This window comes from Sinohyriopsis cumingii, chromosome 14, assembly GCF_028554795.1.
Source record: "Sinohyriopsis cumingii isolate HCF-2022 chromosome 14, ASM2855479v2, whole genome shotgun sequence".
Lineage (NCBI taxonomy): Eukaryota > Metazoa > Mollusca > Bivalvia > Unionida > Unionidae > Sinohyriopsis > Sinohyriopsis cumingii.
The window spans coordinates 83,715,478-83,743,310 of NC_142974.1; the positions used below are offsets into that span (position 1 = coordinate 83,715,478).

General features: G+C 36.5%; 1 protein-coding gene across 1 annotated transcript in view; it reads right to left on the minus strand.

The window, feature by feature from the left end:
* Positions 1-782: 782 nt before the first annotated feature.
* LOC149784251 (failed axon connections homolog) overlaps positions 783-27,833 on the minus strand; it is a 30,571-nt gene continuing 3,520 nt past the window's right edge. Inside the window, exons 2-6 of the mRNA XM_089932287.1 lie at positions 16,279-16,417; positions 8,435-8,631; positions 7,655-7,857; positions 5,199-5,315; positions 783-3,300 (exon numbers count right to left, since the gene is read on the minus strand). Of these exons, the coding sequence (XP_089788413.1) occupies positions 2,933-3,300; positions 5,199-5,315; positions 7,655-7,857; positions 8,435-8,631; positions 16,279-16,417 (1,024 nt within the window). The 3' untranslated portion in view covers positions 783-2,932. The remainder of the gene's footprint in view (positions 3,301-5,198; positions 5,316-7,654; positions 7,858-8,434; positions 8,632-16,278; positions 16,418-27,833) is intronic.

The following is a 27,833-nucleotide window of genomic DNA, read 5'->3' on the forward strand; positions in this document are numbered from 1 at the left end:
AGAAATTTATGAGCCTGGATATCATATCAGTTATTTGATGTTTATTATCAAGTAATTTGATGCTTCCTTGGAAATAGACGGTAAAGAATTTCCAACAGAAACTGAGATCATATGATTCACAGGTTTGTACAACATTTCTAATTGATAAAACTTCTTGTTTTCGATTTTACAGTTCTACATTCCATTTAAAAGTAAAGAACAATTCAGTCAAAATAGATTGCCAAGATGTACCTATTCTGGATGGTTCAAGCTGAAGTTTTACAGATCTTACCGTACAAAGCCAGTATCAAATGAATCTGAATTCAGTGTCATTTATAAGACTCAGTGAGGGAAATAATAGATAGGTGGCTGATAGCTTCTTAGCCGTTTCCTTCTTTGCATGAAAAGTTACCTCCCTTTACCTGGTCACAGATTAAGTATGCATATTGTTAGCCTAAAGGTGATGTTTTATTGTGACATTTACCAATCTTACTGGCTTTCGTGTTGTTTTGTGATGGTGCCTCCAAGAATTCTTCAACATGAATTTTAATACAATGCCTAAATAGTTAAACTCGTAAGAAGCCATGTGGGAACTGTGCATTGCAATTCTGACCACATGAAGGGTATACTTTTATTCTTGTTACTAATCCAACTTCCACCATAAAGTACCATACCATTCAAAATCATTAAATTTCCTAATACCTACTGTCATATAGTTTGGTATATTTAAAAAGGAATCCCATTTGTGCACTCACATAGCGAGTGAACTTTATACACCATTTCAAACAAAATACAAGACTACATTAGCAAACAGCAAACTGGAGATATTTTAATATGAAGAAGATATTGTTTTGCAGGCATCATGAAAGAGAACATATACGATACACAATACATGCATGTGACTTTGGAAACAAATACTGCAATGAAATGAATAAAATCTCACACTGTCCCTAGTCTCTGTCTCTGTCTCTCTCTCTCACTCAAAACAAGCATTCTTAAGGCAATATATATAACAAAACAGACAGTAAATAGTTAATGGCAGGTGTATGCAGGCAAGAATATAAATGAATTAATAATGTATTCATACAACAAAGTTGTTAAAAAAAACAACAAAAAACAAATACTACATTGCATTGAATATATGGATACAATATGCATCATGATTTAAACACTAATTTTATTTAAATCTTTTAACAGACATGTGGATTTGAAATGCAATTGCAAGCAAGATGAAAAATACTAGTATATAACTGGCCTTTCAAAATTTGAACTGTATATAATAAACAGAACATTATGTGCTGAAATTTGAATTATCTCCACAAATAACTCCTTCAAGAAAATTCACTGAAGAGCTTAATACTGATGTACAAATCATTTTTAATATGTCAGTATGATTTCAAATATAGTGAAACACTATGCAATCACCTATTCTGTCTAATCATTTCCTGTCAGTATAGGAAACTGATGTAACTTTAACAATATTTTTGTTTAAAATCATGAGCTTTCCCACTAAAAGTGTGATATTGTTCAAATGTTTCTTCTTTTCCACATTGGAAAGAGAATAGGGTTACATGACTAGCCGATAATGTCATTTTTATGCACATGAAAATTAATCTTTTTTATACTTGCATTGTTTGTTTCATTTGACTTTTTATACTTGTATTGCTTGTTTCATTTGACTTTTTATACTTGTATTGCTTGTTTTATTTGGCTTTTTATAATTGTATTGTTTGTTTTATTTGGCTTTTTATAATTGTATTGCTTGTTTTATTTGACTTTTTATACTTGTATTGCTTGTTTTATTTGACTTTTTATAATTGTATTCTTTGTTCAGTTGTGTACACCTTATCTTACTTAAGAGTTTACTGATTTACTTAAAAATCAATAGTGTTCATTGCTATATATGGTAGGACAGTTCGTCCTGCTCCTCAAACTACTTGTAAATTTTAAATGCAAATAAGAAATTTCTTTCCAGTATGTGAATGTATAGGTACTATTCAGACCAAGACCATATCTCCGTCTTTAAATTTACAACAAATTTTCAAATTATTTTGAAACTAAGCTCTGACAATTAAATTTTATTAATTTTAAAAAAATGCCTTTCATTGATCTCAAAGCAAAAACTAAAGAGGTTCCACAAGTGCAATAATTTTTAAAAGTTATTAGAGCTGTATGGGTAAAGTCTAAGTAAATCACATGTACAAATGAACCACCAATGACTCCTGATTGGCCAATTCCATGGATGATGAAATTTATAGTTTATGATAATGATCTTCATTTTTGTATGGCTTAACATAATATGTGTTATGTTCAGTAGCGGTACGATTTTGTTCCCATGTCTTAAAAACAGTTTGCCAAGAAAATCTTAAATCCAACAGTTTGTCTATACTGTTATAAGCTGGGTCAATCTGCTAGCAATATAGAGTATGAAGTTCCATTGCATGATGCAGTGGTATATCTGAGTTTTTGTTCCACTGATTAATCCCAGCAAATAGCAATGACCCAGATCTACCAGAGCATTATACATTGGTGATTCTGGATCTGCGCTGTCTGTGCACTCCACTTACAAGTGCCAATATATCAAGTTTTTATGAGCTGTAAATAGTTCAGAGATTAATCTCTCGTGTACACCATAAAAAAATCATAAAGTTTGAGAAAATAATATGCAATGGATCATTCAACAATGCCAACATAGTTTTGCTGCAATTTCCAGATTCATTTGTTTTCTCATTTTTATAAGCATCTTTCCTGCAAATTTTCCTCTATTTGGCTCGAAAATGTGATCAACCCTGTTAAAACATAAATCCACAAATGTATGAAGGTACTGGTCCTGGTTACTTGCTACAGTTTACTAGCTATCTTTTGTTAGATGTTACTCGGTTATTGTGTCCTGCTACATTTTTCTCCACTGTGGTCACCTGAACATATTATTTAGGCTTTCTTTTATGACATTTTACTCTGCTGCCACCTCTGTCTTCCCATTATCTCCATCAGCATCTTTAAAATCATCTCCCACTTTGTCTTCAATAACGCCATCAATTTTCTCCTCTTTGGCTTTGTTTTCAACCACTGTGTCATCGCCTTCTTTTTTCACTTCTGTGTCAGGTTTCAATTCCTCAACTTTATCTTTGGTTTCGTCTTTTGCCTGTTCCTCAGGATTTGGTGCATCTTCTGTTTTCTCTTCAGCTTTGGTTTCTTTCTCCATTTCAGCGGAAGATTTTTCCTTCTTTTCTGGTACTTTCTGGACCAAACACTCTTCCCAATCTGGCCAGAACTTTTCCTTCATTCTGTCGCAGTAATCACTTAGGTTCCCACATACCTCTGAATAAGATGAAAAATAACAATAAGAATAACAATCTGAGCAATTTCTAAAATGATATAACAAGACTCACTTGTCCATGTTATTTAAATTAAATTTTCCCTTCCCAACAGCATATTTATATGAATTTAACCCATCACTTTATTTTGCATATTTATGTCTGCAATTTCTGTAATGGCTCTAAAATATTCAACATATAGAGTGTGTAAACAATATGGTGTTTGTGTGTGAATTTGGAATTTTGATGTAGCTTTAGCTTATAGTGATGTCTAACATTGGGGCATCAAGCTGCAGACATGTAGCATTATGTCCCACCCAATCACATTATCCTGATACCAGGCTGACCAGTTCTAACACTAACCTCAATGCCGAGTGCCATGCAAGGCAGCTGCTAATACTATATTTATCAGTCTTTGGTATGACTCAGCCAGGGTTTGAACCTGTCACCTCCTGCATCCAAGGTGGATGCTCAAACAACTAGGCCAGCCACCAAAGAGGCATGCAAACTATATGGCAAAAATGCATAATGCAGTTTTTATGGATAAAGAAGAGTTAAGATGACTTTTACAAAATCAATGACGAAACTCACCTTATTAAGACATCATTAAAAACTCTATTGCCAGTGTAAAGGGTTACTATGTAGATTGCACTGTGATATCAATTTTTATTCTGACAAACACATTTTTTTCATTATCTCTCTCTTTCTCTCTCATAAATGTATTAGGGGACATGATTGTACACAGAATGTATAATCGATATTGAACCATATTTCTAGTCTGTTCAGTGAAACCGCAAAGGTGAAAGAAGACATAAGATTTATTTTCAATTGTAACAAAACTGGCCAAAATGAATTTCCAGGAACTCAAGCAGGAATAATACTGACTCTTCTAGGGGAGGTACAGATGACTGAAACAAAACTGTAGTAATAGGTTCATAGAACTCAAATCCCCACTACTTACCTATTCTGCCAAATATATTTCAATTGCAGGTAAATAACAAAATTCACATTTAAAACACACCGCAAAGAAAAACATTAAAGTAGTCCACTAAAAGATCTATTTATAGTTTTCATCATATACTTCTGTTGTTGTAGTTGTTGTTGTTATAGGGTTTAATGCCACTTTTCAGCACACGACAGGTTATACATGGCAGCCAGTATTAATGGTGGAAGAACCCTGGAAAACCCCAGAAATATCCAGTTTCACAATGTACATTTCATTCATGAAAATACCCATACTTTGGCATTTTCTGCCCTGGAATATAATACTCATCAAGACATGTCCAAATACATAACTGCATGAACCTGTAGCCTAAATTGCATAGGTAACAAGCTTTAGAATACAAAATTTAATCGACCGTTCCAGTGGTCTAGTGTCCACCTCGGATGTGGGAGGTTACAGGTTCAAATCCAAGCCAAGTCATCAAAAATGGTACTAACAGCTGCCTCGCTAGGCGCTCAGCATTAAGTAGTTAGTGTTAGGACTGGTTGGCCTAGTGTTAGGAAAATGTGACTGGGTGGGTCATCATACTACATGTCTGCAGCATGATGCACCAGTGCTAGACATCACTATAAACTGCCACAACTCAAACACTGTAGTGATATGACTGGAAAATTGTTAAAGCTATTTAAAAATCCAAATCACAAACATATACACAAAAAACTTAATCAAAGTCACAGAAGAACGTTTAACCCTTACCCATATTGCTCTTCACTTCCAGTTGTATGATCCCATCACCAAAAGTACATGAGAGAAAAACCCTAACCCAAATGCAAATCATAACCAAGGTGCGAGTAATGAAGGGGAACAGTCAGATGGACATACAAAATGCCACTTTGAAAATTATACCAGGTCATAAAATTTGTCCCCTGGACAGTTAAAAGGACTGTTCAAACCCTTACCTAGGAGATACTTCTTTCCCTCACAGTCAGGGCAGTTCCATTTAATTTGAACCAACTGTCCAAATATTGCACAATCAATCTCTGTTGGCTTATCTCCCATGAAGAATGTGTTTGTCCCTGTTTAAATAAATAAATAAATATTTTTATCTGACAGGTAAACAAATTTATATTTGAAAGAAAAATGTGCAAAATCAACAGTTTTAAGGTAAATAAATCCGTTGTATTTTGAGGGCATACAGACACTTCAAACCTTTTTGCTATGACAAACAAATCCATTATAAATTGGAAACTATGTAAACAAAGATATTAAATTACATAAAAAAGGACAGTACTAAGTGAATAAATAATTACATCATATATTACAGTGGTAAAATACTTTAAAAGTGCAATAAAATAAAAAGGAATATTGAAACATTTAGTTCAAGCCATGCATTTATTTCAATGAAAATCAGAATATGAGCCAATTTTTGCAACCAAGAACAAAGAACCTTAAATTTTGTGTGAGATAATGAACCTTAAATTCCATACGAGATAATGAACCTTAAATTTCAAGTGAGATTAAGTACCTTTAATTCCATGTGTGATATAGAACCTTAAATTACAAGTGAGATTAAGAACTTTATGTTGCATGTGAGATTATGAACCTTTAAATTCCATGTGTGATATAGAACCTTAAATTCCATGTGAGATTAAGAACCTGAAGTTCCATGTGAGATTAGGAACCTTAAATTCCAAGTGAGATTAAGAACCTTAAATTCCACGTGTGGTATAGAACCTTAAATTCCATTTGAGATTAATAAACTGAAGTTCCATTTGAGATTAAGAACCTTAAATTCCATGTGAGATTAAGAACCTTAAATTCCATTTGAGATTAATAAACTGAAGTTCCATTTGAGATTAAGAACCTTAAATTTCATGTGAGATTAAGAACCTTAGATTCCATGTCTGATATAGAACCTTAAATTTCATGTGAGATTAAGAACCTTAAATTCCATGTGTGATATAGAACCTTAAATTCCATTTGAGATTAATAAACTGAAGTTCCATTTGAGATTAAGAACCTTAAATTTCATGTGAGATTAAGAACCTTAAATTCCATGTGTGATATAGAACCTTAAATTTTATGTGAGATTAAGAACCTTAAATTCCATGTGTGATATAGAACCTTAAATTTCATGTGTGATATAGAACCTTAAATTCCATTTGAGATTAATAAACTGAAGTTCCATTTGAGATTAAGAACCTTAAATTTCATGTGAGATTAAGAACCTTAAATTCCATGTGTGATATAGAACCTTAAATTTCATGTGAGATTAAGAACCTTAAATTCCATGTGTGATATAGAACCTTAAATTTCATGTGAGATTAAGAACCTTAAATTCTGTGTGCGATATAGAACCTTAAATTCCATCTGAGATTAAGAACCTTAAATTCCGTGTGTGATATAGAACCTTAAATTCTATGTGAGATTAAGAACCTTAAATTCCATGTGACATTAGAACAATGTGTAGTTATGGTCAGACATTAAAAGATTTGTATTCATCTAAGAAAACTTGAAGAGCTGCATGTACAGAATAACATTTCAACCCGATACAATTATTGTTCTTCCTTGTTTTATTAAACTGTAACTTATTTTCAATTCTGTGTGTGATAAGAAAGATGAAAATGAAGATAATAAAAACCCTAATATCATACATTAAAGACATTACTACGTTAAATCCCTTAAAAAAAATCATTGATTATTATTCTCAATTTCTCTCAATTTCTTGAAGAAGCGCTAAACATAAAAGAATATTACTTACATTCAGTATAAAACATTAATGCCTTAACAGAAAATATACTGTTTACAAAGTTTAGCCTATTTCCTTTTGGGGGAAAAGGGAGTACTTTTGTAACATGGGGCAATATTTGGCAATTAAAACTTATCAAATAAAATGAATATATAAAGGTATGATACTCTGAATAACCAGAAATGTGTGTGTGTGTGTGTGTGATTTTAATTTTTTTAAAGTAGCTTTAAAAATATTTAAATTATATCGCTACAGTGTCTACACTGGAGCATCATGCTACAGACATGGAGCAAAATGTCCCATCCTAAGTAACATTATCCTGACACCAGGACAACCATTCCTAACACTAACCTCTTAATGCTGAGCATCTAGTGAGGCAGCTGTTAGTACCATTTGTACGAGTCTTTGGTACAACTGGGCAGGGTTCTAACCCACGACCTTCCAAAACCGGGGCAGATGCTCTAACCACCAGAGCAGTCAGAAATGTGTGTAGTTTCATAGCAATCCTCCAAACAGTTTATAAGGAGTAGTGATAATAAACATGGTTTGATGGACTGGCAGATGACTGACTTACAATAGACCATTCCATAATCTCTGTCGGTGCATAACTAGTACAACCCCGATCCCCAAAACTTATAATATCTCCATCCAGCCAATATGTCTCACCTAGAAAGTTAGAGAGTGCCTGTAGATCATTCTTCATGATCTGCGTCACTTCTGCCTGTGAATGACGTCCCATTCCATGCCCATGTGCCATCTGGCGGAGATTTCTACCTTTCCACCACATAAAAAGCTTTGGAACACTCTTAGGAAAGAGTGTTCGTCGGCTTTCCTCCCTCAAATACAGCCATCTTGTTAGAATTGCTGTCCTGAAATTAGGATAGACAAAACGTGAGTGTGACCCATAACAAAGGGGAGCTATGATATGAAAGTAATGAAGAGAAATTTTTAATCCAAAGGTAAATGGTAAGGATGTACAGATTAACTTTGCACATGATAACCCCCAGGACTAAGTGGTTAGGACGTCCGCCTCGAATGCAGGATGTCACAGGATCGAACACTTACCGAGTCATACATCAGTGCTAGACATCACTATAAACTGCCACAATGCCGACATCATAGCAATGACTAAAATGTTTTGAAAGCTACGTTAAAAGTCAAAATCACACACACACACACACACACACGATATTCCCCAATAAATTCCCAAATTAAGTACATGCATTGACAATGAAAAGTAACGAACATTAAAATATATATGACACAAGATTACAACCGAATTAGAATAATATTTTGATTTAAACGCAAGACAAAGGACCTGAGACCATCATATTACTAAGCGTTATAAAACTCACTCCCTTTCCACTAAACCAAAATATAAATACAAATATTAGTAGTCATACTTTTCTAGACATAAATACATTTGAAATGATGCATAATACCAACCAATACGTGTTTTCTTCCACCATTTTCTGCATTGCTCGTGCTATAGCTAACTGGTATGGCGTCAAATCTGCATTCAGATTTTTGTTGAATTTCTGATTTAACATTTCAATAATCATAGACGAATCTGCAAAAACCTCGCCATTAAGTTCGATCCACGGGATCTTCCCCTTTGGTCCAAACTTGCGTGACAATACATTCTGAAATGTAATTTATAAAAACATGGTAAATCGCAACTGAATGTCAATGGTTGATATAAATGTGTGTGGGTGTGTGGATTAGATTTATAATGTAGCTTTAACACAGTTTTAGTCATACTGCCACGATGTCTGCATTATACTTACGCCAGGTCGACCAGTCCTAACATTAACCTGTTAATGCTGAGCACCAAGCGCCGCAGCTGCTAGCTAGTGCCATTATTATGTCTTTGGTTTGACTCGGCCGTGGTTCGAAACAGAGACCGACTGCTTCCTAGGCCGACGATCTAGCCGCTTGGGCATTCATGACTGCGTACCGTAAAAGCAGAATGGAATACGAGTCACCAGACATGATCGATGCAAAATAAACGATTAACCAGAAAATATTGGATTTTCTCTCGTACCTTACTGCAAAGCAAAGGTATGTTATATTAGCAAAAAGGTGTATCCATATGTCGCAATACAATAATAGTGTTTAATTCATGACATCGTGTCCCCTATTCGCTTCCCGTGCGTACAACATGGGTGGGCGGGAGAACGATGGATACGTATAAAGCAACAGTTCAAAAGCAATGGTTGTGCTCTAATTGGAAACTACAACTAATTTCCTCCAAACAGATTGTGATTGTTATCTGTATGGGTATTCTCCTTCAGTCATAAATGGATAGTGTTTGAACAAATACGTGTATGGTCTTATATTATGCACATTTTAGTTATTAATGTCAGCGGCTAAAATTGTATTTTAACGTTTCTTTTTCTTGTCTTTTCTGTTTTGTGTCCGATTCCAAACGTCGGAAAATCTTAAAGTTACGATTGAGTTCCTTGTAATAACGCTTAAAAATCCCTCTGAAAGAACGTCAAATTTACACGTACGTAGGGATTTCCAAACCTCAAACTGGGCACGACTACGAGTAATGTGGTCACATGACTCATCAATGCATAATAAGAAACAAAAATAGCTGGTGGTATTCAAGACGATTTCACGTTACTTTTTGCTGCTTTAAAAGAGTTATTCACTGCCGTCTTTGATGGAATTAAATTGTTTTAATACACAAGAAAGTATTATCCCCAGGAGTTGGGGAGTTTGATCTGCAACTTTTATAGAAGCAAATATGGCAATACTTTTGTCACAGTTGCTCCCAAAGTGGGCGGTTAGGGCGCTAATGCTGAATAATGCTTTTTACTGGGTAAGTTATGGGGGCGCTGAGGATAACCAAGGGGACGGTGGCCCGAAAAGGTTTGGGAACAACTGGTTTATTATATAATGGGATCGTGTGGACCAGTCGTTCTCACGAAGCGAAAAAGACTAGCAAACTGTGACATTGTGTTTGCGATGACCTTTTCCTGCTAAATTGGTTATACCACACGTTTTGGATCATGAATTATACAGACACAGTAAGCAGGACATCATCCAGCAGAATTTCAAGATGATTCATTCTCAACGACGACCTTTAAATTCACCGCCAATTATAAGCGTAATAGAACAGAAACATGTTTCATGTGGTTGGAATTTACTTTTCATGCAGTATTTCACTCGCTTCCTACTTGGTATTGTTGTGTAGTATTAATATATTATCTTTTTGTTCTAAATATGAATGTCGCCTGTATTGGTTTGTTATTTTATTTTTTGGTATTTTTTTTTTGTTAGGGGTTTGGTTGGGTTACGACCACGCATACGATAAGCAGTGTCGGTTATTACCTTTTTGATGTTTTGGGGGAATAATAAGAAGTTCAAGCGAGTAAAAAACAAAACGTACTCAGATCAAAGGCAGATTGCTTCTGAGGTAATCTGTCACGCCCAAAACCTTTCAACCATTCCACTATTTGGTAATTATATATCCTACAGGGCGAAATGTATGTCCTGTCAAACAAACCACTGGAGCTGCTTACTATCTTTCCCTTTCAAACGAGACATCTATAAGTGTTATGGACATGTCGTTTAAACACCAAACCATTAGTCTTGTACTATACTGCACGACATTAAACAGTAAGAATTTACGTACAGTCATTCCACCTACACGCCACACCCAACTACCCACCTGCCTGCCTATGTACTAACCTGCCTGAGTGTCGACGTGTATGGTTTATTTTTCGTCACATACTATGGAGCTTTGTGAAAGTTGCAGACACACGGACGTATTATTAATTACTGCTTGTGTTTTTTATAATTACAACGACCATTCTATAAATGTTAACCATTCCCAGAAATATAAATTAGTAACATATGCTGTTTCAAGTCAAGGGGTAAACCAGTGCAGAATACGATACAAATAACAAGAGTTTAATCCGATTCTACCGGTTTCATTGTTCCTGTAGTTTCTTCTAATTCGATTGTAACTTTTGACTGATGAAAACAAAATGGATTTGCCTGCCTCCCACACACACACGCACATACGTACATACAAATACATACATGCATACACACGCACATACATACATACATACATACATACACACATACATACAAACATACATACATACGCTTGTTTTCAGCTATCAAATGAGATCTGACAAGTGTAAACGAATATATGTAGTGTTCTTTATACGATTTCATTATGTAAATTTAAAGATGGTCTAAATTAGTTTTCCTCGAGGGAAGATTAATTAATGAAAACGATGACCGACATTTAGGTATTTTGTTATGTTTACAGAGAGAAACCCAACATTGCATTTTTTTGTGAAAAGTAGTCATTAATGATAACTGGGAATAGTGATGTTTACAAGAGGACGTACCATAAATCACGCGTTTAACAAGCTATGGCAGTCACGGTTACCGACAATAAAAATGTCACATTAAATGTCGCCCAGTGGCATAAATAAATACTTTTCTTTAGCAAATGGCATGCTGACCTCTGGCCATTTATTTACATCCAGTCTGGTCATTTTATAAATAAGTATATTGTCTTTAATTGTAGACTCGTAAATGAGTACATATAATTCATCGCAGCGATTGCATCTAAGTGATCACATCATATAAATTACAAAACAATTTTAAGCGAAATGCGTAAATTTCCATGAGATGCCATACTGTTTATTTGTCTTTACAATACAAAACCAAGTGTGAGCCCCCCCCTCTCTCTCTCTCTCTCTTTATATATATGTATAGGCACACACACACATAAATGTGAGACAGATTGCCAGTAGCTTCTCGTGGGTCGGTGGTTCTTTATCTAGTTGGGTTTACCGGGTTCTTCCTCCACCATTAATACTGGCCGCCATGTATAGCCTATCACAAACTGAAAAATAGCATTAAACCATAAAACACACACACACACAGACAGACATTATATATATATATATATATATATATATATATATATATATATATATATCGGTGTTGTATGCACGCGTGTGTAGCAGACACAACCGCATGACTACCTAGTAATTAACTCTCATGTATCTACAGTCATTCCGGATTCCTAGTTAAAGTTTAAAACGTTACCTAAATGTATGATACGGTCGGTGTTGCAACTTAAAGTCCTAAAACTGATTTTTTTTATCAAGGGTACAGATCGAGTATTTACCAGTTACATAACGCAGTGCTTCAAAATACCCGTAAAAAGGCAAAAGTAGATCTTAGATTTTGAAATTCTTATTGGTCAGTAGCAATAGCAGTCAGGTGTAATGTGACTTGATGAGTATCTTGTGAACAAATATCGATCAATTAATGACATCATATGGAAACCTACGTGGCTAATTGGCATGACTACACGATAACCCAATCCCAGCATTCTGGTCACCCATGCGCAGGATGTGATAAACCCCGGAAATGAGGCTAGGATGGAATGCCTTACCACAGGGGTCTCAAACGCAAAACACCTTGAGGGTCGTACGAATGCATTTTCGATGGCCCGCAGGCCGCACCACCTTTCTTGTATCTCATGACACTTTGTGACGCCAACAACTTTGCGGGCCACATGATACGACGTGGTGGGCCGCATTTTTTGAGACCACTGTCCTACACAGCAATGCATCTATTATTCTGAGCCGCGGTTGCTGAGTGTTTAGCGTGCTGGACTCGCGATCGAATACGACTGATACGTCACTTCGAATCATTCTAACGCCAGACCGTGCGCCATGACGTGACTCTGTTCAAGACTCTTACTTCAACTGCCTCGGCATGCCACAACGTTTAATGTACGTATGTGTCACCAAGCACCTGTCAATCAATTACTGTTTATACTGTGCACGTGCACAATTAGTCTTGTACCTTAGCATCATTTCCTATTTGTCAGTAGGGTGTAAAAATTGATCAGGGTACATTAGTCGAGACGTCTACAGCATCTGTAATTTCCGTGATGTCGCCTCTAATCAGCATCAGATAGCCACTTGTGTGCTGATGTGCCCTTAAACCCCAATATATAACTTAATAGTAAAATACATACGAGGTCCCCGAGTAGTCCAGTCTTCTAAAGCGCTCGCCGTTCCGGATTAATGCTCACCTGTCTGCGACGGTTCGGGTCTCGGGCTCCGCCAGTGTGGGTACGTGAGAATGTTTGCCAATAGCTTCTCATGGGTCTGTGGTTCTTCTCATGGTTCTCTGGTTCTTCCTCCACCAGTTATTCTGGCCGCCACATGGAGCCTATCATGTGCTGAAACATGGCATTAAACCCCAGCATAACATCACAACATCAAAATATCTCATGTTTTGAAGCCTTAAATGTAATGCGATAATAAGGGTATACCTTGCGTATACCTATGGGCAGGATACATGACAAGATTCCGTCTTCTTTTATTTTTGGAAGTGTGGCGATAGTATCTTTTTATATTGGGTTTCAAGGTAAAACTACTAATGCGGTGGTCTTTCCGAGTCTGATTCTGAGGTAACTTTCAGACCTGAAAAAACAATCTTTATAAGTATGTATAATGTCTCTCAAGTATGAATATTCGATATCTAAGTTTCCAATATTTCATATGTGTGTGTGTGTGTGTGTGTGTGTGTGTTTAACGTAGCTTTAACAATTTTTCAGTCATATCGCTACGATATCTGCATTGCGACTGTTTATATTGATGTCAATCGCTGGGGCATCATGCCAGTCATGTAGCATGATGTCCCACCCAGTCACATTATCCTGATACTAGACTGAGCAGTCGTAACACTAACCTATTAATGCTGAGCGCCTAGCGAGGCAGCTGTACGTACAATCTTTTTTGTATTTATTATGACTCGGCCGGGGATCGAACTCGTATATATTCGATATCTTAATTCAGAATTTTTGAGTTTCAATCTGTCTCAGTACTGGCAATCTCTTTTCGTAAATGTGTCGATACTATTTGTGTTTATTTATCTGTAATATGTTTAACTCTATTCAGCTGCACAGCTAGGTAGCTAGGTAAACTGGCATATATGCGTTTAAGTAGGTTAAGCTGTAGGCGGGTAATGAGGCAAACAAGAAAATATAACTAACGTATAACATGAATAACACGAGGGATGGATGAAGGGGGAGGTCAATTGACACACTGAGTAGATCTATGTATGGCTGGACGAACGGACGGACCGGCTGATTAATGAGTAAAGAAAATGGCTTTAACGAGATGGACTATTAAATGCTTTCGTCTTTTAACTCATTTATTTCATGGAACAGATACGACAATAAAATAAATTGTCGCCACTAAGAAATATGTAGCATACTCGAAATATATCCCCCACTGGATGCCTCTTATCCGGTCCAGCATCAATAATGTCATGTGCACAACCTGCGATCACTGCACGCATGCTATGAGTCTATAATGTATTCGACAACAACTTAGCAGCGGTTAGTCAATACCGTATGCCCCCCCCCCCCCCCCCCTCTCTCTCTCTCCTCTGCCAGTGGTCTAGACTGTCGGCCGACTTGAAGGGAAAAAAATAGAACAAACGAATAAAAGTAGGACGGTCTATACTGGTGATAGTTGTTTTGGGGTTTAACGTAATTTATAAGCCCATGATAGACGAAACATGGCGGCCGGTACAACTTTTGTGGGAAGAATACAACAACCGACCATCTGTTTCTTATGACAAAGGTTCTGTCGCTCAACACTTCCTGTGATACCACATCACGTTGCATCTTGTGCGATGAGGATGAAAGTTACAGCTTTCCTCCTTCTCTGCATTCTGCTATTTATTGTTGGCTTTTTCTTGCACAGACTTATGTGTTGGACAGGCCATGGGCAGATGTGGCGCTAGCTTTTATGTATTCTTTTAGGAACGAATCATTAAATTTCAGAGGGTTAAGAAGTCTTGGGTTTTTGGAAAAACAAAATAATACCGGCCCCTCCAAGACGCTTGTAAAAAATTTTCTTGCTCTCATTTATTTGTATAGCGAAAGACCTCATTCATTTCAGCTGAAATTAATTTATATCCTGATAAAATAAACAAAATAATGCCCAGAAAGAAAATTAAATGATCGGTGGCTCCGTGACGATCGAGCGTTTGATAAAAAAGCAGATTCAAAATTATGGACCATGCACACTTTGTAACAGGATTAAGTGAAAGCTTCTTTAAAATGAATGACAACATTGTAAAGTCCATAAAGGCAACCTAACATTTTAAACCAACGCCCATCGACCTCTCAGCATATCAAGGGTCTAGAACACATGCACATTACAAGCGATTTGTTATCATCTTAAAATGAAATGTATTGTCAGTTCAAGCGGAGAGGGCTTATGTACAGTACTAGTATGTCAGAGATATAGTGCATGTACAGTGCTTGCATATCAGATATATCAGACATAATATATTTACGGTACTAGTATGCCAGAGATATAGGTACAATACAATAATCTTATATATAGTATACATACAGTACTAGAATGTCAGAGATAGTGTATGTGAGGCAGTTGTATGCCAGAGATATATTGTGTGTGTCAGATATAGCATATGTACAGTGCTAGTTATGTCAGAGACATAGCATACATACAGTATTAGTATGCCAGAGATATATAATAAATACAAGTATGTCAAATACAGTACAAGTATGTCAGATATATATATATATATATATATATATATATGATGAATACAAGTATGTCAGATACAATATGTGTACTGTACTAGTATGCCAGACTATATATATATATATATATATATATATATATATATATATATATATATATATATACAATATACAGTCTTTATATGTCAGTCATATGGTATATGTACAATGCTATTATGTCAGAGATATAGTATATATGCAGTACTAGTATTTCAGAGATATTGTATAGGTATAGTACTAGTATGCCAGATATATATTATTTAGAGAGTATAAGTATGCCATAAATGTAGCATATGTACAATACATGTATGTCATATATAGTATATATACAGTACCAGTATACCTGGGAAATAGTATATGTACATAACAAGTATGTCATATATATAGTATGTGTACAGTACTAGTATACCAAAGATACAGTATATGTACAGTAGTAATATATTACTCTCAGGCGTATAAAGTAGATCCCGTATGATCAGTTGTTTATGTTTCTCGAGTGGCAAATATTTTAAAAAACTCTGAAATATTACCAATTGTTGCTTGAACATTTTTTTTGTATCATATGTGATTATATAAATATATATTGTTACTCCTCATTGCGAGTACAATGTCAGACAAGTACTAGTTTTATATAGGGAAGTTAAAGTCGCTCAATCAACACGAATGTAGTACTTACAGTGTAAGGTATTTCAGTCATTCGCAAGTAGGTCTCCAATTTCATGGCAAAAGGCGACAAGCTGGGAGCAAAGACACTCCTTTCAAACTGGTGTAAAATCACCGTATCTTTTGTATCTTTCTCCACAACTGGTGAAAAGCTGCAATAATAATAATAATAATAATAATAATTAATAATGATAATAACAATCGTCATTTTCACAACCACATACAAGTTGTCGTTGCTATCACCATCTTCGTCCCCAGCATCACCGATACGGTAATAATGACAAGGCTGATAGTTACCTAGTGATGAGGGGAAGAACGAATCAAAGTTAAGGAGATGAATAACACCCACCCACCCACCCAACACTAAACCCCACCTGAAAAAAAAACTACGGGGCCCCGAGTGGCCGAGTGGTCTAAAGCGCTCACCGTTCCGGATCACTGCCATCTCACCTCTGTCTGCGTGTGTTCGAGTCCAAGGCTGGGCTAGCGTGGGTACGTGGGAAAGCCTGCCAGTAGCTTCTCGTGGGTCGGTGGTTCTTCCCTGGGTTTTTCAGGGTTCTTCCTCCACCGTTTATACTGGCCGCCATGTAGAGCCTATCTTGTGCTGAAAAATGGCGTTAAACCCTAGAACAACAACAACAAAAACTAAAACACAATGGAGTAAACAAGACGACCATTTCTATTTTCAAAGTGGTGTCGTTGACTTCGTTGATTTTTTGCACATAGAGACGATGATGAAGTGTTGCAACAAAAAAAAAGACACGCACGAACACACAGAGCAGCAACAGCAATATATCAAAGTTCGATTACTGGCGAGATGTATTTATTATAAAGCTCAACAACGGCGAAGCTACTCGAAAACGCAGAAACCATAATCCATTCCAGAAACAACACAATATTGATTTCAACGATATTGTAGATATGCATATATATATACTTCCAAAATCATCATTAAGCTGAGAGAGAGAGTATGATTGTGTGTTATATAACACCCCTGATAAAAGCACAAGTCTCCATACGTACTTTTTTTTTTTACGGACTGTTGTGTACACATTGAAAACGAAGGCAATGACGATATAAACAGCGAGAGACAGAAAGGGGAGAGGGGAATGCTGAACTGTCACAAACGATGATTTGGAAAGTATCGGCAGCCAATCAGTTTATGCTGAGATGACACAAGTCTCCATACATACTTCTATTTTTTTACGGACTGTTGTGTACACATTTAAAACTAAGGCAATGTCAATATAAATAGAGAGAGAGAGAGAGAGAATCAATCGAAAAACTGACCTAGATAACACTGCAGCAGTTACCACGCAACACGCTCTTCAGTGCTCCACTCCTTATAAGCGGAAACGACATTTATTTATTATTGTTAAAATAATGCACAAGGAAGTCCCAATGTTAGGTTGCCTTTATGGACTTTAACGCCATTTTTCAGCACATGATATGCTATTCATGGCGGCCAGCATATCTGGTGGAGCTCCTCGCTATGCATTTAGCACAAAGAGGTTAGTACTACGACTGGTTTGCGTGGTGTCAGGATAATGTGACTGGATGGGATATGATGCTACATGTCAGAGGCATAATACCCCAGTGCTAGACATCACTATAAACTGTCACGCTGTCATCGTAGCTATACCACTTATTTTTTTGTAAAACTACGTTAAAAATCCAAGATCACACACACACACACACACATACACACACAGATACATAAAGCTTCCCAACAATAATTATATCCGATATTCAAAATTGTTATTTATTATTTATTTATTTATCTGTCGGGGGATGAGGATTATTGCTTATTATGTATCCACTAGCATTTATCAAATATATTTGTACATGGCAATCACCATTTTCAAGTCATCGTCTATAATTTTCTTGTTACGGATTACCAGTGGTACCAACAACTACTGCTCTCTCGTTATGAATGGTAACTGCTTATAACATAGCTATAGTTTCCTAACGTAATAAATGACAACTTTAATTTTTCTAAATTGTAATATTTTAACATGAATTGCCAAGTGACCCTAGAATAATGCGGACAGCGGACACTATTTGTTGACCTACTGACCGATATATTTCTCCGTACGAATATCGCCACCTGTTGCTATGTATTGCTGATTTATGTGTTTTTTTGTGTTTTTTTTTTTTTATCCCGCTCCAAAAGCCGGATAGGTTAGTCGGTATCGCATGTTGGGTCAAGCGATCCTATGTCATTTTATCTACCTCATAAAATGAAAATAGACGAATAACTTAGCCTTGGAATTCCAATGTATAGAATTTCTTTACAGATAACCCTGCCCTGTTTTCCATTTTTCACTCGAATTAAATGAAGCTTACGAGGTTTAAATTAAAACGTATTTCATGTATGGGATAAATATGTAAGTTATATTTGGTTTCCTTAAAATCATATTCACTAAATCCCGTCTTCAAGTATTTGGCGTAGCGACCCCAAGTTTTCTTATGTATTTTGGTCTATTGTATATGTTGTCTAGTGTATTTATTTATGTTGTATAATGTACTTATTTTGGGAAAGAACATGCAATGAAAAAATATACAACTGGGACCGCTCCGGTGGCCTGAGTGGCTACAGCGTCCGCCTCGGATGCGTAGGTCGCTGGTTCTAACCCCGGCAGAGTCATACCAAAGACATAAAAATGGTACTAACTGCTCGCATTATGAGAGGTTAGTGTAGAGCCTGGTGTCAGGATAATGCGGCTGGGTGGGACATTACGATACATTCATCGTTTGAAACGATCACACTGCAGATATCGTAGCGATATGAATGCTTTTTTTATAAAGCTTCGTTAAAAAGCCAAATCTCTCTCTCTCTCTCTCACACACACACACACACAATCTGCAAACTATGAGTAAAACGACGTAACATAAAACGTGGTTCATCGAAAAGGCTGAGTAGCACGATTCTCAGCGTCAATGAAGTTTTGCAACGGAATGGTGTTATAAGAAGCCATTGCTGAATGGATGACCACTGTAAACTCGTCTGAAACACGACACCATATTAAAGCAATGCCATAAACATGGTGCGATTTAAACCCAATTTGTTCTACAAAGAGTAATTTATGATGTCCCCCCCCCGTCACATTATCCTGTTACCAGGCCGACCAGTCATAACACTAACCTCTTAATGCAGAGCGCCAAGCGAGGTAGCTGTTAGTACCATTTTTTGTAAGTCTTTGGTATAACTCGGTCGGGGTTCGAACCCATGACCTCCCACTTCCGAGGAGGACACTCTTACCACTAGGTACCAGAGTGGTCGAACATACATGAGCAAGCAATTCAAGTTAATGCTCAAAGTCCAAACGTGGTCACTGTCTGTATTTAGGAGTTTGTGTTTATCTTATCCCAAAACGGTCACAAGGCTTTATTTTAGAATCTTAGATTCTTCTCTAAGGCTCAAAGTCCGAGAACAGTTCCCTCTAAATTTTAGAATCTTGGATCCTTTTCTTACATTCAAAGTCCTCATATGGGCCAAGTCTTTATTTCGAATTGTATTTAAACGCTCGAATTTTTTCTCGTAGACTGTGTTTAAGTCACATATGCACACTAAATATCATATCTGAATTTAGGGCTTTGAGATTCAGCTTCAAGTCTGCGACCAGAAAGCTTCGGAAAGCATACTTAAAGATTATTTAACTCCGATACTGAAGAAAGCGTAAACTGCTTTCTCCGTGACTAGGGAAAATGGCAGGCTCTCTGTCATATTCTTGCATTATTTGAAGAAGCAATTTTTTGTATACGCAAAGCTTCTTGAAAGCTGATATTCCAGTACTGATCCAATCTAAAGGAAAGCCACAGTTTCAGACAATCTCGCCATCTCGCTTCTGTCCGCTTGGGTTCGAGTCTCTGTCTCTGCCTCTGAGGATGTGAGAAAGTTAGGCAATAGCTTTACCGTGTATTGGTGGTTCTTTGGGTTTTCCCTGGGTCTTCCTCCACCAGTTTTACTGGCCGTCTTGTATAATCTGTAACGTGCTGAAATTTGGCATTAAAGCCTAGGCAACATGAACAACTTGATGTTTCAGCTGGAGCCCTTGAAGTCATATAATCTGAGAAACAACTACTGTTGATTATCTCGATGTCGCCATTATCGCCATATTATACCAACTCATCCAGGTCTATATCTGCAATGTCACCGACCTGAATACAAATCTTAATCAGAAAGAAACCCACGGGGCCAATTTCAGAGTTGCTGACTATAGTCATTCTACATGATCGGAGAGAGAGAAAAAAACATTTGATATCTGACGATTGCCAACATAAATAGAATATTCCAGCAATAATGAGAAAAGCTCAAGCCAAAATGCAAACTGGAGAATTGCGACAGAAGGAAAACTGGTTACAAAGAGTGGTTTTTCGCAGCTTATATAAATATTGGATGAAAAGAAGAAAAATATAGTATCCATGGTAACAAGCAAATGTGTATCACATTTCCGACTTGTAAGTGAAACTGGGAAATTTACAAGCCAAAGTTTACGTTTTCCTGCGAGTTTAGGTTTTAATAAACCTACTCATGATTTGCAACAACGACATTCAAGAATCAGCAGGTAGTAAGCAGGGGAAATATTAACAGCATGATATTTCGTATATTTTTCATGCATTTGCAGATGGAAACGAATTTAATTATATTTATAACTTATCGACCGAATAGTCTGGGTTGTTTTAATACTTCCAAACCCCGCGGTCAGAAGCATAATTTACCTTAAAAATAAAAGCACACTAGATATCTTGAAATGTTATGAATACCCTTAAATTAAGGGAAGTATGAATGGTCTCCATGATACTAAGTTTCGCTACTCCGTATACTGATGTTGGGCTGGGGTAAGCCATTTCCCGCCAAATCCTAACCTATTTGCTTGCTACGTATTGATCCTAAATTTACAAATACTTTTTGTCTGAAGCTGTTCTCATCCCCGATCCCACCCCACCGGTTACTCACGTCTGATAAATGGAAATATTAAACTGTGATGTATGTACCTGTAAACAAGGTTAATGGTCCACCGCAATTTTATAACTGTCCTGCCGTAAGTTGTCTTGTTAATCTTAAAGAATGAAAATAAAAGCCACACTGCCCATCCCTGGTAATAAAAAACACATAACTTTGCGGACTGAAAACAATGCAGACAACAGATAACGAAGGCACTGACCGTTTCATTTTTGGGGGTGGGGGTGAGTTGGCTAGAATATTTTGGGGAAACGAAATTACGGACCCCAACTAGATTGAAATGAAATATTCGTGTCTAATATTTAGATGCAAAGAGTTAATTTTATATATATATATATATATATATATATATATATATATATATATATATATATATATATATATTAGTTAAAAAATATATCCTTAGGTAAAAACACAAAATTTCCATCTCGTAAAAAATTCCAGACCACTCTCTCTCTCTCTCTCTCTCACACACACACTTCCCACACCGCGAAAAGTATATGCCAGTCCCTAAAAAGTTTCCGTCATATTTTGACTATAACAGAGAAACAAATGCTGACTGAAAACGTAGTAATGGTAAGAGAATCCTGCTTTCACTATTAAAGCTAGCAGATACAAGGTTATAATACATAAATCAAAGCAAGAAACTTGCGCAAACTTAACCATAGCTGACAGAATTTGACCCAACAAGAGGAACCACAGAATCCACTGTTTAGCGGTCTGGGTTTCACGGTCGATCTACCTATTCAACCACCATTGTAACTAAATAGTCTTCAAAAACCACCCGATTTCGAAGCCCACCTCTTGTTCGTCCCCCGTGTGTTTGAAATAGTTTAGCTTAGTAACTGTCCTTTCTTTACTGGTCATCTCCATCAACACTGACCCATCTAAGCTGGTGACCCCTCTCAAACCTGGCCTCTCTTTACCGGTAACGTCCCTCAATAATGACCTCATTATACGGATCACCTCTCTTAAAAAGCCTTTCGTTCGGCTGATGCTCAAGGGAGACATATCAACGATCGTAATTTGAATAACATTCACGAACTGCTATGTGGAACCATACGTTTTAACATTTCATATTCACAAGCGCTTTACAGAAGCAATCCAAAATTGGGTTTATGGATGCTGGTTTCAGCAATCTATCTCATGATTTGATGCCTGCGCCTGAACTATTACGTGACCTATTAAACGGATCAATAATGTAGAATGTAATCAGAATTACTGCCGAAATGAATCCCAATCGACATCTTTTCACACTGAATAGCAAAAGCAATATTCAACCAAGTTTAACATAAATTATACAGCAGCCCAGCCAGAGAAGATGAATACAGTAACCCAACTAGTATAAAATACCTGTGTCAAATTGTTGACAATGGAGATATCCTTTTCTCGTATGATTAATGAGGACATTTTTTTTGGGGGGGGGGGTATCTAAAATGACTCGTTATACTATAACGCGCAGCTTACGGAGCTGTCTGAATCGAATATCGAATCTAAGGTCCAAGTTTGTAGCATGTCTCCAGTTCCAGGGCAGTGCAACTAGAATCCCACAAAGCCGGTATGTGATGCATTATTCCGAGCAATGATGCAATCTAAATGTGTTCTGAAATCGAAAGGTAGATCCAGAAAGCCGAGTACTATATATGCTGAACATACACTTTTATTGTTCCAGCTGAAAAGCTTTGTTATCACCCCTCCCTCTTTGTTTTTTTTGTTTGTAAAATAGCTATGCAAAATAGCAAGTATCAGATGATCTCGTGCTCGGTGAAGTTGCAGCCTAATTACCCCCATCCTTTCACAGGCAACCTCGATTTCTGCAGATGAATACTGAGTCACTAAACGAGCAGGTCTACTAAAAATCGATATTCACGACTAAGTTCCGTCCTTGCATTGTGGATGTGCGAATAGCACGGAAAGTATTTGAATCGTATTTTTTATTTTTATTTTTGCAAGCAAGGCGATGGGTAATGTACCTCGCGAACGCCGATTCGATTCTCAGTACAGAAACAATTCTAAGTATCTACTTTGTGTATATATATATATATATATATATATATATATATATATATATATATATATATATATATATTCACATCGTATTATCACGCATCATATAGGTATAATGGTCAAACTCAAAGCTGAGATATGTCACTCATTTGTTTAAAAAAACAAAATATCCCTCAACCACCATACCCTACCCCCCCCCAAAAAAAATAATAATGGTATAAAATATGTTCTGTCCAGTTTCCTGAGTATTACAATAATTGTTGTATAGCTCGTATACATTTTACATCTACAAATTCTTACAGAATCATCACAAGACAGTTCTTGAATTTTTTATTTATTTCGTACTTATGTCAACCAGAAAACCGTCTTCTTGCTTTCTAAAAGTTGAGGCTTGGTTTTGACAATGAAAACTTTAGTTACCCAACAGGTGTACAAATATATAAGAAAAACGTACGTTTCGTTTTCCAGTGTACTTTGTCCTATGAATCTCACACCTTCTGGACATGAAATATAGACCTAACGAAACAGATGCAAACGGTGACTGGCTTATTGAATGGATTCTTTTGATGGATTGTTTTGGTATGGCGTGGTGGGTTTAACACCAGTGTTTGATCAGCACATGATAGGCTATATACATATATGGCAGCCTGTATATGATTCTGAAGGAAGAGTGCGGGAAGACATCGGGACTTACAACCCATGGGATGTTACTGGCAAGCTTTCTCGCATACCCACGTGGGTGGAGCTAAGCCAGGAACCTATTAGGACGGAGAGGAGATGACTTGGTGATCTGAAAAAGCCAGAGCCTTATGCTTTTCGGCTACACGAAGGCCACATATGGATGAATGGATGTATAAATATACATAAATCATTTAATTCATCCAATATCCATTGCACTATTCCTTGCTACGACCATCATTCCATATATATATATATATATATATATATATATATATATATATATATATATATATATATATATATATATATAGTTGAGAGAGACAAAGACAGATATAGAAAGACAGAGAGAAGGGAGAGAGAGGGTGTTTCAAATTAGGCGGAAGGTTATCCAGTGAGTAAAATAAACAATGGAGGAGGTACTTAATCAACATAGAGAAAATTGGGTTGCCAGACTACATTCCAAACAGGTGGCTGCTGAACATTATCGTTAATTATACGAATACCAGTCGGCTTGCGGGAAATGAACGTCAATTGGACTTGAGACTCCATTTACTATATATTATAACAGTCAGTGAGAACTGACCTTTTTGAGTGCTGGAATCAGCATTAGGTGATGATGAGGCACTTCCACGTATACAAGCCAACACTTTAAAGTTCAATGCATAGGTCAGACTAGAAACACATATCTTACTCGCAAAACATTAACATATTTACCATTCGGTATGATCCCGTTTATATCTGACAATTTATGTGCCTAGTCGTATTAAAATCTGATCTCCAACGTCCATGTCAGGAACACGACGGATGTGGAGATCTGAAATTATTTCGCTACCGAAATATTTGTTCTGGAGGTAATACAGCCAGTCCTCTGACTGACTGACATTGTAAATACATAGGTGTTTGTTTTCTAAATCACTTTTGGTACTATAGCACATTCTTTGATTTTTAAAAATGTTCTTTACAGCATTATCTGATTCTTTAGACTGCCTGCTGAAATAAATTTATTCGTGTTCTACTTTTGGAAGCAGTTTCTTTTGATACCAACTTTATACATGAGGCAGTTAAGCCATATTTAGCACGGAGCAAAACTGAGCCTTATAAGTTAAGATCGGCGGCCCTGACTTGGTCCCAACGGAGCAATTTAAACTATTATCAGAGACAAGGATAGCACGTGACTAAAACTGCATAAGTAGAGTTGCTTTTTTCAGGAAGTTTGACTTACGAAGCTCTTAAACCTATATACAGTAAACGTATCGGCATGTTTACCACCGTGCCAGATCACGAGATTCGCGCTGTAATTCGCTTTCCAAATAAGGAGTGCTATGTCATCTTTGGAAAATCTACCATACATAATTCATTGCGCGCCATATTTACTAAGAAATGTGTACATTTCAAAAGAAGGCCACGCTGGCCCTATCCAGCACAACGAAAAATGAAGCTGAAAACGGAAGTAGTTCTTAGACGAACTAATATCATGGTTGACGATCCAAAACGACCTCGTAGGAAGAATATAAAAAATATTTTGCACATATTTCTGCAGTGAAATTAGGCAATACTGGCATTAAATATGAATATTACTTGATCTGTGTAAAGATATATATGAAGTATCATCAATATATATGCCCCGTCAATTTCATTATTGATTTCACTTGAGTGACTTCAGTGGAGCTCGCCTATTGCAACTGAGCTCGCCGTTTGCAGTTCACTAACACATCTCACTTCTGTCAGCGCAGGTTTAAATCTGTCTGCTCGACATATGGGGATATGTGAGGATGGTTCTCCTGGATTTGTTGAATTCTTCCCGGATTTTATCCTCCATCCAAATTTACAGGCAACCAGTTCTATTACAATGAACTGTAAACATGTGGCACGTTTATTTTGCAGATTGCTGTGTGTTCATTTAACGTTCCTTCGCTCTTGAACTAGATTTCATTTACGTGAAAGAAATATAGGCATTTTTATGTTTACACAATGCGAAAGAAATAAAAATGTCATCTACAATTTTATCCAATCATTGACTACTAACGTACATTTCAATTTCCGTGACCGAAATATCCCCGAATAAATAAACTGGTTTACTCTTAAATGCATTGTTACAGTACTATTTGACCTGCACTGTTACAGTACCTTTGACCATATAGTAATCTTAATAGATACACGTAATATGCACTGCTCTGCATTTTATTGCCGTTTAATTGCTCGTTTTGGTAACAACAGCGGGAATTTGGCTCATACGACGTAAAATGAGAACAAAAAATATAACTTTCAATTATTCCCTAACTTGCGTAACTTATTGGAGTTGCAAGATCACATAAGTATAATTACAAGTAGGTAACAGTTCATCAACTGCCATAAGGACAACCAATATATATATATATATATATATATATATATATATATATATATATATATATATATATATACTTCATTAAAATGTCAAAGTCTAAATAGTTATTAGGTATTGTGTGTGTGTGTGTGTGTTTTGGATTTTAACGTAGCTTTAAAAAATTTTCAGTCATATCGCTATGATGTCTGCAGTGTGACAGTTTATAGTAAGGTCTAGCAGTGGGGCATCATGCGCAGACATGTAGAATAATGTCCCAACCAGTCACATTATCCTGATAGGAGACCGACCAGTCCTAACACTAACCTCTTAATGCTGAGCGCCTAGCGAGACAGCTGCTGGTACCATTTTTATAAGTCTCTGGCGTGACTCGGCCGGGATTCGAACCTGCGACTTTCCGCATCAGAAGCGGATGCTCTAACCATTAAGCCAATGAACTGTGTGCAAAGACATTTTGAAACAATTCGTATCAATGCACATAATATTATCTTCTCACAATTGTTGTCATTTATTTAAACCATGCTGGTTACTGGTGAAATACTTCCACATTTTATGTTGAAGGAGGTTCATTCCAAAATTAAATGTATTATATAAAAGTGGTACCGCTTATATGTAGATACCTCATAGTCCCTCCTTTCCAGCATACATTTATAGTTCCAGCTTTAACAACGTCCCTCATTTCTCTTTCTAACTATATGAACTTCTTTTGCGTTTTAAACCCCGTACCCCTCTTTTTTGGTGCTTAGGTACTTTAATCCCAAAATAAATCCCTAGATTTTCGTAAAAGAATTCGGAATTAAAGTTTTTCTTTCATTTACACTTTCTTTAGTTCTTATTTTTAGGTTCTTAAGTTCGTCCTTCTTCGCTTGAAGACATTTGATCATCCTGTTGGGAAGATGTCTTCGCTACCCCCTCCCGCAGTTATTAATTTTCAGTTTTGCAGGCAAGAGTGACTTTCGACCTTTATGGTCCAGTGAGTTCGGTTCGTTGTCCCTTTCTGAGTATGTATTCTACGCAATTACTTATATATATATATATATATATATATATATATATATATATATATATATACACACACTGTCGAAATTTTAAGACATAATCAAAATATATGTTGTAATGACCAAAACGGGCATTTTTTCACTCATGGCACAAACAACCGCTGAGGAGGAATTTACGTTTGTACATTACTGGTATATTGATGTTTCTCGTATGTTGTCAGTGATGTGTCGTGTGCGATAGATGGGCCATGGGACCAGCGACGTAGGCGATGACAAATGCGCTCTTGCAATTACTTAGAGGCCTTCGCACAAGGTGTCACTGAGTCATGTTGTTGATGGAAAATTATTATTGCCGGGTTAATGACAATCAGTGCATTAATATTGATACCTGCGAGAAAGGCGTAAACTATTTCACAGACTGTAGTGATTGGTGCCTTAAACACTGAATTCGTTTCGGTCTCGTAAGGAAATCAATTCGAGTCAATATACCGTTTTAATTAAATGTGAAAGAAGACCCTCATTTTTACTGGGGAAAAAATTTGGGACCTAAATTCTTACCTTCTTTGCAATAA